Genomic DNA, 13,028 nt, shown 5'->3' with positions numbered 1-13,028 from the left:
TTCATCGAGTTATCATATAACTTTAAGTATAGTATAAAATATTATAAGCAATATTTATAAGTTCCCTCGCAGATTTGAATCACGGTGGAAACACGGTGGGTTTGTTCCATTTTACCACTGTGATTACGCGGTGTATCCACCGTGACTACGCGGTGGATACACCGTGGAACCACGGTGGTGAAATAGCACAAAGCCACCGTGAAATCACGGTGGATACACCGCGTAATCACAGTGGATACACTGTGTATACCCGGTGGTGAAATGGAACAAACCCACCGTGTAACCACGGTGGATCCACGGTGTTTACACGTCCACGGTGTTTCTACCGTGATTCAAATCTGCGAGGGTTAGCATGTAAAAAAAATATATTACCGATATATATATTGCAAATTATAAAATTATATAATATTTCGGCAAAATTTTGTATAATATGGCTCTATATATGACTTCTTATAATTCTATATAATTTATTATATATTTTGAATTATACTGAAGCTCATATATTGCTTTTTCATACGGGAAACTATTAAAATAGTATATTGTACAACTAGTACGGTTAGTTGTCGATTGCCCACGAGAGAAAAGTTGATCGCGCGAACGAAGTGAGACTTGCAACTGCCATTATCTTTAGAGATAATATTAATTTAGACTTCGAATTTCAATTATTTTTAGAGACATCTTTAATTTGAATTATGAAATAAAATTATCACGAACAGTAATTTTGGTGCAATGGAGACATAAATATAATTCACAATTGTAATTAAAGTTATGGTATGGTGATAATTAACATTCGTAGTCTGAATTATTGTTTTCTTTGATGATGATTGTAATTCTTGAATTATAATTATCTCCAATGATAATTTCATTAAAAAATTTTAAATAACTTTTAAAGCGTTATTTAAATAGCCGTTATAACAATTGTTTGGAACTCTTTATGTGCAATTATCAATAATATTGTAAAAATGTGTATACTAGAGATCGTACGTAAATAGTAATTTCATGAATTTGGGTTAGTTTTGCAGGAAAAATATTTTTTGCGATGAAAATAATTAGAATAAATTAGTGTTAATTCTTCTTATAGTAAATATTCATTATAATCAATGCATTTAAATTCTATAAGACATAAGTAGCGAGACAACTCATTCTTTTTATACTCAAAGTATTAAATAATAAATATGATGATTGTAAATTTATTTGATTAGATTTTAAAATTTATATTAATAAATTAAATGATGTCCAGGAAATATTGAATCTGTAGATGATGAATTTCAGTTTTTGAGTACCATATAATTTTATTTATTCATATTTTAAATATATTTCAAATATATTTTATTTAAGTAATTACTATTTTTTTGACTTATATTTTGATTTTTAAAAAATTTTTTTAATGAAGTTATTATTGGCATAATCAATTTAGGAAATACAAAAAGTAATACCGCGTGTCATATGCATTTGTACAGAAAACATTAAAATAATTAAGCACGAAAACCCAATACTAAAAGAAATTAATTGATTAGTGTTTCAGATGAAAAAAAATAACAACCGAAATTTAGTAGATTTTTTCGAGGGCCCATTTTGCCCCAAATTAAAGTTTATATTTTTGGAGCCTAACAAGTAAGAACCACTTAAGGGGCCTACCCCCCCCCCCCCCCATTCCCTTATTTGAATACCTAAGAACTTAGTATTTCCTTAAGTACTCCATTTTGTCCCTTCCCCAAATTATGACGATAAATATTTAAGAATGGGGGTACGATAGAAGGTACCATAGACATCATCATTTAAAAGAGTTTTTGATCTTGAGACGATCAGTCGCATAGTTACTCTTGTATTAAACTTACAAACTCAAAATCAGCGGTTGTTTATAATTTAACTTTAAATTATTACAAAGTGAACAGTGACTCTAATAGTAAAGTGCTGAAGTTTGTTAACTCAAAAGTTCATTGGTTAAAAATCAACAATTATTAACAAAAGTAAGTTCTTTAGAATGGAATTAAGCCGTTTCAATTTTACCTACGAATACGTTTACAACTTGATTGAAAAAGGAGTTATCGAAGATATTAATAAAGTGGTTCCAGTCATGGGTGGTTTAACGCTGCTTCATATAGCAACTTTCAATAATGATAAAAAATTGGTGGATTATCTGCTCCGCAAGAAAGCTGATGTACATTCAAAAAGTCAATACTGGGGTACAGTTCTTCATACTGCTGTTATAATGGAGTACCTGGCTATAACTGAAAGTCTAATAAACTATGGAGCAGACGTTAATGCTCAACTATTTGTGCCTTTTTATGTGACCCGTTTCCAGTACGCAGTTGTTAAAAATGATGAAGAAATTCCTGAGTTTTTATTGAAACGAGATGACGATGTAAGTACAATCTTGAATCAGTATGAATGGTGTCTTGCCAGAACAGCATTACAAATCGCTGTTGATCGAAATAACGAAAAAATGGTAGAGCTACTTTTAAAAAGTAATGCTGATCCGAATCTTGATCCTCATCTTGATGGAAGACTACTGATGATCCGTGCCATTATTAAAGGAAACTTACTAATTACAGAGCTTCTTCTGGCATACGGTGCAGATGTTAACATTGAAGGTGGTTATCTTTCACCAGAACGAAGTGCTCTACATTTTGCTGCCGAATGCCGAAACTCGAAAGCAGTAGAATTAATCTTAAATGACAGCATGGTTGATATAAATAGAGTGGAAGTGTGTAAAAATTCAGCGCTTCATTACGCAGTTATCAAGAAAGACGATGATATCATAAGACAACTTCTTAATGCTGGTGTTGATATTAATTTAAAAAACGTTGATGGTGAAACAGCATTTACTTTAAAAATAATTCATTTACAAAAACTTAATGACACATTCACCGAACATATTGCAAAATTAAGTGCGGCGAACTTTTATGTCAGTAAAGAAAATTTAGCAGTCGTAAATAGTGAAAAATTCGGTGAATTACGCGATCAGTGTTTAAGCGAAATTAAAAAAATGAAGATAACATATGTTGGTACGAGTAATGTTACAATTTATAATGTTTTGTGTAATAAATGTGAGCACAAATTAGCTGTAAGTTTAAGTTATGTTAGTGATAGTACTATTCCAGATTTGGACATGCAATCTCTTTTTCCACTATACGGCGGAATGATAAGTTATCGATTAAAAAAAGCATTAGGACGAAAAAAATTGTTAGTCAATGCTATTAGTTTAACTAATGATATTTTCGATGAAATCAAACTCCCAAGTACTATTACGAGGGATATTTTTAAATTACTAACTAACAAAGATCTGAAAAAATTACAATGAAATATTTATAGGAATATTTCTTATTAATATTATTAAGTTTGTATCAAATCAGTAGTTATCATGAGTTGAATTACTAAGTCATTAAAATGAAACATATTTATGGGTGTAATGTTGATAAATATAATTAAGAAGTGTGTAATGAAATCGATTAAGTGGTATTTTTACTTCCTTATGATTTTTCAACTATAATATTTTACTATTCGTATTTTTTTTTAAGTTATTTTACATAAAAGAAGTAAATTCATTGTATAAAAAAAAATTTATTCTAATTTGGTTTAAAAAATCAGTTTTTAATACATGAGTTTTTTTCTAAAAAGTTCGCAGTTTTTAAGTCGTAATTTAAAAACTTTAATTACTAATTTAATTTGTTTATTTTTATTACATATTTGTATATTGTATATATCAAAAATAAATTATTGCATTTTTTAAATTTTGTGTAATTGTCACAATTTATTTTAATATTTAATTATTTATAGTTATAATTCGATTATTTATAATTTTAATGACTATTATTTATTAATTCTCTTTAATCCCAATTTTCGCAATTGTTTTTAATTTGATTTTTTTTTCGTTATTCTCTAACCATTTCAAAATAAAAAAAGGCCAATCGGCAGCCGAAATGGAACGTAGATTTTCCAATTAATCTATATAAAAAGTTACATACATACATATCTTGTGATACATGTTAGTGTATAATCATGATATGAAATTAGACTCGTTTTCTAAGAGTGAGGGTAAAAAAAGACAACGAATATTTTCGATAGAGAACTTCAGATAGTTGATTTGACAAAACATATAGGTAATGTACCAAACTAACCTTCACGCAAACAAAGTATAGAAAATTTAATTAGTATGAGATCATAATTGTAATTGCTATTACGATGGCAAGACCAGTTATAATTATAGGACGTACAGGTACGATTGAAACATCATAAATATTAAAAGAAATACTTTTAAAATATAAATTAGCTGTGAAATTTACAGGTTATTTTGTTCACAATAAAATACAACTGACAAAATTGGATTATAATGGGAAATGCATAAGTGATGTTGAATGAAAACCATATTTTCAACATTTTTTGATTCCATTAAAATTTTCAAAGCTATCTAATTATTGGAAGAAATGGTCAAAACATCAAGTTTAAGGTCATAAATAAAAGCTTATTAGACAAGCTTTCGAATACTTTTTACGGAAATTATCCATATGAGTATTAGTTTTAAAGTTAAATGAACTTGAAAGTGGATAAAATTTTTAACTTCCCGCTAAGAAAATTGTAAATTTTTGAAAATTCGGGAAGTTATTAGTTTCGGTCAGATTTACGAAAATCGAATTTCTAAGAGATCTTGACGTTTTGAGCTTCTAGGGAGCTATTCCGACTAATTTCAAAATGATGTCCGACTGTATGTATGCATGTATGTACGTACGTACGTATGTAAATACCTGTATCTTTTGAACGGATGAACCGATTTTGAACTTTAAGGTGTCATTCGACGCGGCTTATCAATATCTTGAAGCTGTGAGGAAATTGAGCTTAATCGGTAGAGCTCGTTCAGAGATATTCAAAAAATAAATTTTTTTCAAAAATGTTTTTTTTTGATAACTTTTAATGTGCTCGATGGATTGATTCCAAAATCAACTGGGCTCTGAAGCTTCATAAGTCGCGTCGAATGCCACGTCAGCCATTAAAATCGGTTCATTCGTTCAAGAGAAACCGTTGTCGAAAGAATAAAAAAAAAAATTTTTTTATTTTTTTGAAATATCTCAAAAACAACTCGATAAATCGAATACAAAATTTGATCAGCTTTAGAACTTGATAAAACGCGTCGATTGCCGCCAAGAACGTCTCGATCAGATAATCCGTTCAAAAGATATCGTCGACGAAAGAAACAATAGAAAACTTTTTTTTGCAAATATCGTTGAAACGACTAAACCAATCATTCACAAAATTTTATCGGCTCTAGACCTCAATGAAACGCGCCGATTGTCACCTCAAGCGTCTCAATTGGATAATCCGTTCAAGAGATTTCGTTGACGAAAGAATGGAAAAAAATAGTTTTTTTTCGTTTTGCGTAAGTATTTCGGAATCTATCGACTCGATCAGTTCCGAAAACTATTTAGCTATAGAACTCGATGTAAGCATTCAATTGCCACCTCAACCGTCTCAATCGGATAATCCGTTCGAGAGATATCGTCGACGGAATAATAAATGTAAAATCTATAACTGCTTTTTCCATTGAATAACATCATAATTACTGAACATAATTACTTAAAACTAATATGTTCTTCTTTATATAAGTCATTGGATGTGATTGCTCAAAAACCGTCATGTTCGCTGGTATCACGATATACTTACACGGTGTAGATACAACGTATCACCTAAATACTTATTTTTGAGCTAATTATTGAACATAATTGTAAATAAATACATAAATAACGCACACTCATTAGTTATTTTGGAATCTAAATTCTCAAACTTTAACATAAACCGGAACCCTTTTGAGCAAGAAAAGCTCATCAAAAAGGAAAACAAAGGTATTGTCGAGCTTGAAGAACTCGAAAATGTATTTATATCAATGTTTTCAAGCTCTCCCTGATTAAAAAAGTGAATTGAAAAGTATTGAAAATGATGAGAAATGAATCCTTTCGAATACTTTCTATACCCCAAGGTATTCATTTTGACATAAAATGAATACTTTTCAATCCCAAAATAATAAAAGAATTTCTGAACTTCCGAGGAATTGAAAAAGATTCAAATGAATTGATATTTTTAATCTTTCTGAATCCTTCTCAATACCTAAATAATCCGACATTTCGGATCAAGTGTGGGATTGAAAAAGATTGAAATGAATTGAAATTTTTGAATCTTTCTGAATCCTTCTCAATACTTAAATAATATCACATTTCGGGTCATGTGTGGAATTGAAAAAGATTGAAATAAATTGAAATTTTTGAATCTTTCCGAATCCTTCTCAATACCTAAATAATCCGATATTTCGATCAAGTGTGGGATTGAAAAAGATTGAAATGAATTGAAATTTTTGAATCTTTCTGAATCCTTCTCAATACCTAAATAATATCACATTTCGGGTCATGTGTGGAATTGAAAAAGATTGAAATAAATTGAAATTTTTGAATCTTTCCGAATCCTTCTCAATACCTAAATAATCCGATATTTCGATCAAGTGTGGGATTGAAAAAGATTGAAATGAATTGAAATTTTTGAATCTTTCTGAATCCTTCTCAATACCTAAATAGTCCGATATTTCGGATCAAGTGTGGGATTGAAAAAGATTGAAATGAATTGAAATTTTCGAATCTTTCCGAATCCTTCTCAATACCTAAATAATCCGATATTTCGATCAAGTGTGGGATTGAAAAAGATTGAAATGAATTGAAATTTTTGAATCTTTCTGAATCCTTCTCAATACCTAAATAATTTCACATTTCGGGTCATGAGTGGGATTGAAAAAGATTGAAATGAATTGAAATTTTTGAATCTTTCCGAATCCTTCTCAATACCTAAATTCAAATGATGAAAGATTGAATTCTTTTCAATACTTTCGAATTCCACTTTGGAATTGGAAAGTATTCAAACGATCGAAATTTCAATTCCATTCAATACTTTCCAAAACCGCCGAGGGATTGAAAAGAATTGAGATAATTTTCAATACTTTTCAATTCACTTTTTTATTCAGGGCTTAGAGGAAGTTTAGGGGCTGGCCTGCAGGGCCAACCGATGCCCAGATTTTTTATTTTTTTGAAAGATCGTGGGAATTTGAAACAGCTGTTACGTCCTGGTTGATGTTTTGGCGCTGGCGTAGTTGAGCGGTCGATTTGAATTGGACGTAATGAGAACTTACATATAATTATAAATAAAATTGAGTATGGGTTGAACAGCCACCATTCGGTGGTTGAAATAAACTGGTTGTTTGAATATAACTACATCCCTGCCAATTTCTAGTGTAAATTTTTTAAATTGAAGTTTGGAATATTTATTTAAGATCGATGTTTGAAGCAAAAATGTACTTAATGTTTTTTTTTTTTATTTAATTATTACACTTTTACTTTACTTGTTTTATTTTGAAATAGTTAGAGAACAAAGAAAAAAAAAATCAAATTAAAAACAATCGCAAAAGTTGGGATTGAAGAAAATTATTAAATAATAGTAATTCAAATTATAAATAATTAAATATTAGAATAAATTGTGACAATTACACAAAATTTTGAAAATGCAATAGTTTACTTTTGATAAATACACAATATACAAATATATGTAATAAAAATAAACAAATTAAATTAGTAATTACAGTTTTTAAATTACGACATACGAACTACGAATTTATTAGAAATAACTTATGTATTGAAACCAAATAAGAATTAATTTTTTTTTATATTACAATAAATTTACTTCGTTTACGTAAAATAACTTAAAAAAATACATACAAATAATTATAAAATTATAAGAAAGTAAAAATACCACTTAATCGATTTAATTACACACTTATATGATAAATGATAAACTTAATATCATATACATTATATGTATGTATATATATATATATATATATATATATTAGGGTGCTCCGTTTGAAACGAAGATTTTTTTTTTTTCGTTCCCCATCAAAAATCTTGTTCTACATGTAAAAATAGAAATTCAGTGAAATTTTGAGCTCTTAATAACAATTTTAAGAACTGGAACAACGTCGGTGAAGTTTTCCCATGCTAAAAGCATGTAAATTTTGATTCTTTTATTTTTATCGAATAAAACTCAGCCCCATATTCACGTATCTTATCGGTTCAAAGTTTTCTTGGAAGAAAATTGTATGCTCTTTGAAAAAGCCTGTATGTGCTTGGCAGTACCTTCAACTACAGCCCTCGTGAAAGCCTTGAAAGTCTAATTTCCTACGAAATTAGTGGTTGTTTGTTGTTAACTTGTAAACGGTTGGCTTTTGGGAAAAAAAGTACATGAAATTTTTTGTGGGAAATTTAGTCTTCGACAAAAAAGTTCTCATAAGTCAAATCTCTAAAATCAATATTTATAAAGATATATGAACTTTAACTAAGTAAAATTCAAAATTTTAGCTAAATGTCAAGATTAACGGTTTTATAATTCAAAACCATTACATAAACCACGTTTTTTTTAACATAATCCATCTGTTAGCTTCCAAGGACATCGAAAATTCGAACGTGATTCTTCAAACCTGTGTTTTAATCATTCAATTTTTCAAAAGAATTGCAAATGAGGTTGGTACTTAAGAACAATTTCGATGAATAATTACGGGCATTTTATATTTTATACGAATATATATTTATTGATACTTACCATAAGTTGATAACTGAATATATTGTATAGTATTGAACATCGACATTTAGCTAAAATTTCGAATTTTACTTAGTTAAAGTTCATATATCTTTTTAAATATTGATTTTAGAGATTTGACTTATAAGAACTTTTTTGTAGAAGACTAAATTTCCTACAAAAAATTTCATGTCCTTTTTTTCCCAAAAGTCAACCGTTTACAAGTTAACAACAAAAAACCACTAATTTCGTAGGAAATTAGACTTTCAAGGCTTCCACGAGGGATGTAGTTGAAGGTACTGCTAAGCACATACAGGCTTTTTCAAAGAGCATACAATTCTCTTCCAAGAAAACTTTGAACCGATAAGATACGTGAATATGGGGCTGAGTTTTATTCGATAAAAATAAAAGAATCAAAATTTACATGCTTTTAGCATGGGAAAACTTCAACGACGTTGTTCCAGTTCTTAAAATTGTTATTAAGAGCTCAAAATTTCACTGAATTTTTATTTTTACATGTAGAACAAGATTTTTGATGGGGAACGAAAAAAAAAAAATTTTCGTTTTAAACGGAGCACCCTAATATATATATATATATAATAGGGTGCTCCGTTTAAAACGAAAATTTTTTTTTTTTCGTTCCCCATCAAAAATCTTGTTCTACATGTAAAAATAAAAATTCAGTGAAATTTTGAGCTCTTAATAACAATTTTAAGAACTGGAACAACGTCGTTGAAGTTTTCCCATGCTAAAAGCATGTAAATTTTGATTCTTTTCTTTTTATCGAATAAAACTCAGCCCCATATTCACGTATCTTATCGGTTCAAAGTTTTCTTGGAAGAGAATTGTATGCTCTTTGAAAAAGCCTGTATGTGCTTAGCAGTACCTTCAACTACATCCCTCGTGGAAGCCTTGAAAGTCTAATTTCCTACGAAATTAGTGGTTTTTTGTTGTTAACTTGTAAACGGTTGACTTTTGGGAAAAAAAGGACATGAAATTTTTTGTAGGAAATTTAGTCTTCTACAAAAAAGTTCTTATAAGTCAAATCTCTAAAATCAATATTTAAAAAGATATATGAACTTTAACTAAGTAAAATTCGAAATTTTAGCTAAATGTCGATGTTCAATACTATACAATATATTCAGTTATCAACTTATGGTAAGTATCAATAAATATATATTCGTATAAAATATAAAATGCCCGTAATTATTCATCGAAATTGTTCTTAAGTACCAACCTCATTTGCAATTCTTTTGAAAAATTGAATGATTAAAACACAGGTTTGAAGAATCACGTTCGAATTTTCGATGTCCTTGGAAGCTAACAGATGGATTATGTTAAAAAAAACGTGGTTTATGTAATGGTTTTGAATTATAAAACCGTTAATCTTGACATTTAGCTAAAATTTTGAATTTTACTTAGTTAAAGTTCATATATCTTTATAAATATTGATTTTAGAGATTTGACTTATGAGAACTTTTTTGTCGAAGACTAAATTTCCCACAAAAAATTTCATGTACTTTTTTTCCCAAAAGCCAACCGTTTACAAGTTAACAACAAACAACCACTAATTTCGTAGGAAATTAGACTTTCAAGGCTTTCACGAGGGCTGTAGTTGAAGGTACTGCCAAGCACATACAGGCTTTTTCAAAGAGCATACAATTTTCTTCCAAGAAAACTTTGAACCGATAAGATACGTGAATATGGGGCTGAGTTTTATTCGATAAAAATAAAAGAATCAAAATTTACATGCTTTTAGCATGGGAAAACTTCACCGACGTTGTTCCAGTTCTTAAAATTGTTATTAAGAGCTCAAAATTTCACTGAATTTCTATTTTTACATGTAGAACAAGATTTTTGATGGGGAACGAAAAAAAAAAAATCTTCGTTTCAAACGGAGCACCCTAATATATATATATATATATATTAGACTGGGCCAAAAAAATTGACTATTTTTTTTTTAACGATACTGTGTAAATATTATTTGGGATGACAAAAAAAAATTATTGTGAACATTTGAGCCCTCAATTTTGATATTAAGAGGTGTATCATCGCAATTTTCGATTTTTTTTAAATGAGCGGGTTTTTGTCTCATAACTCTCAAACCATCGAGATAAACGAAATCGACTCAGATACATTTTTTGGAGGAAATTTAATGCTCTACAAAAAAGATCTGATTGAAATTTTTTGTCAGATGAACCGTTTCCTTACAATCATGCTTTGAACATTGGTATGATTTTAAAATTTGATTGTTCAACTTTGGAATTTTGTAATTCATGTAAAAATAAGTTTCTGGGAAAAGACAATGAATATTCTTGAAGGAAATTGAATGGTCTACAAAAAAAGTCTCTTAACGATTTTCGCTAAATTTACTCCTTCAAAAGTTATTCAAGGTTGAAGTTAAGTAAAACGACTTTAATAATCATGAATAACTTTTGAAGGGGTGAATTTAGCGAAAATTGTTAAGCGACTTTTTTTCTAGACCGTTCAATTTCCTTCAAGAATATTCATTGTCTTTTCCCAGAAACTTATTTTTACATAGATTACAAAATTCCAAAGTTGAACAATCAAATTTTAAAATCATACCAATGTTCAAAGCATGATTGTAAGGAAACGGTTCATCTAACAAAAAATTTCAATCAGATCTTTTTTGTAGAGCATTAAATTTCCTCCAAAAAATGTATCTGAGTCGTCTTCGTTTATCTCGATGGTTTGAGAGTTATGAGACAAAAACCCGCTCATTTAAAAAAAATCGAAAATTGCGATGATACACCTCTCAATATCAAAATTGAGGGCTCAAATGTTCACAATAATTTTTTTTTGTCATCCCAAATAATATTTACACAGTATCGTTAAAAAAAAAATAGTCGATTTTTTTGGCCCAGTCTAATATATATATATATATATATATATATATATATATATATATATATTTTTATATATATAAATTACAAATGAATAAACTAAATAAGTAGTTATAATTTTACATTATCATTAATTACACTTATCAACCCTGCACCCATAAAGATGTTTTATTTTAATGACTTAGTAATTCAAATCATGATAACTAATGATTTGATACAAACTTAATAATACTAATAAAAAATATTCCTATAAATATTTCATTGTAATTTTTTCAGATCTTTGTTAGTTAGTAATTTAAAAATATCCCTCGTAAAAGTACTTGGGAGTTGGATTTCATCGAAAATATCATTAGTTAAACTAATAGCATTGACTAACAATTTTTTTCGTCCTAATGCTTTTTTCAATCGATAACTTATCATTCCACAGTATAGTGGATAAAGAGATTGAATGTCCAAATCTGAAATAGAACTATCACTAACATAGCTTAAACTTACAGCTAATTTGTGCTCACATTTATTACACAAAACATTATAAATTGTAACATTACTCGTACCAATATATGTTATCTTCATTTTTTCAATTTCGCTCAAACACTGATCACGTAATTCGCCGAATTTTTTACTATTTACGACTGCTAAATTTTCTTCATTGACATAAAAGTTCGCTGCACTTAATTTTGCAATATGTTCGGTAAATGTGTCATTAACTTTTCGTGGACGAAATACTTCTGAAGTAAATGCTGTTTCATCATAAACGTTTTTTAAATTAATATCAACACCAGCATTAAGAAGTTGTCTTATGATATTATCGTCTTTCACGGAAACTGCGAAATGAAACGCTGAATTTTTACGCTCGTTCACTATATTTATATTAACCATACCATCATTTAAGATCGATTCAACTGCTTCCGAGTTTCGGATATCGACAGCTAAATGCAGCGGACTTATCACACATACACTATCAACAGCTGCACTGTATGCCAGAAAATGCTTGATAATTGTTGAGTTGCGATTTAAAATGGCACGGATCAGTGGTGTTTGAATAGTATCAGTATCAAGATTCGGATCAGCATTACTTTTTAAAAGTAGCTCTACCATTTCTTCTTTATTTCGTTCAACAGCGGTTTGTAATGGTGTTCTGGCAGTACACAATTTATACTGATGCAAGATCGTACTCACATCGTCATCTCTTTTCAATAAAAACTCAGGAATTTCTTCATCATTTTTAACAACTGTGAGCTGATAACGGGTCACATAAGAAAACACAAGTAGTCGAGCATTAACGTCTGCTCCATAGTTTATTAGACTTTCAGTTATAGCCAGATACTCCATTATAACAGCAGTATGAAGAACTGTACCCCAGTATTGACTTTTTGAATGTACATCAGCTTTCTTGCGGAGCAGATAATCCACCAATTTTTTGTCATTATTGAAAGTTGCTATATGAAGCAGCGTTAAACCACCCATGACTGGAACCACTTTATTAATATCTTCGATAACTCCTTTTTCAATCAAGTTGTAAACGTATTCGTAGGTAAAATTGAAACGGCTTAATTCCAT

The 13,028-nt window shown here is 29.2% G+C and overlaps 2 protein-coding genes across 2 annotated transcripts; one reads left to right on the top strand and one right to left on the bottom strand.

Annotated features, from left to right (window-relative positions):
* The first annotated feature begins 1,984 nt into the window (after positions 1-1,984).
* LOC130673933 (putative ankyrin repeat protein RF_0381) lies at positions 1,985-3,304 on the top strand. The gene has a single exon (XM_057479149.1). It carries the CDS (start codon positions 1,985-1,987, stop codon positions 3,302-3,304), a length of 1,320 nt encoding a protein of 439 aa, XP_057335132.1.
* Positions 3,305-11,726: 8,422 nt separating this feature from the next.
* On the bottom strand, positions 11,727-13,028 carry LOC130673932 (putative ankyrin repeat protein RF_0381). Its single transcript, XM_057479148.1, has one exon. The coding sequence runs from the start codon at positions 13,026-13,028 to the stop codon at positions 11,727-11,729; it is 1,302 nt and encodes a 433-aa protein (XP_057335131.1).

The sequence above is a fragment of the Microplitis mediator genome, chromosome 8, assembly GCF_029852145.1.
Source record: "Microplitis mediator isolate UGA2020A chromosome 8, iyMicMedi2.1, whole genome shotgun sequence".
In the NCBI taxonomy this organism is placed as follows: domain Eukaryota; kingdom Metazoa; phylum Arthropoda; class Insecta; order Hymenoptera; family Braconidae; genus Microplitis; species Microplitis mediator.
This window is presented reverse-complemented; position numbering and strand designations above follow the sequence as displayed.

Coding starts and splice junctions, on each gene's coding strand:
- LOC130673933 (XM_057479149.1), top strand. CDS start 1,985: ATGGAATTAAGCCGTTTCAATTTTACCTACGAATACGTTTACAACTTG.
- LOC130673932 (XM_057479148.1), bottom strand. CDS start 13,028: ATGGAATTAAGCCGTTTCAATTTTACCTACGAATACGTTTACAACTTG.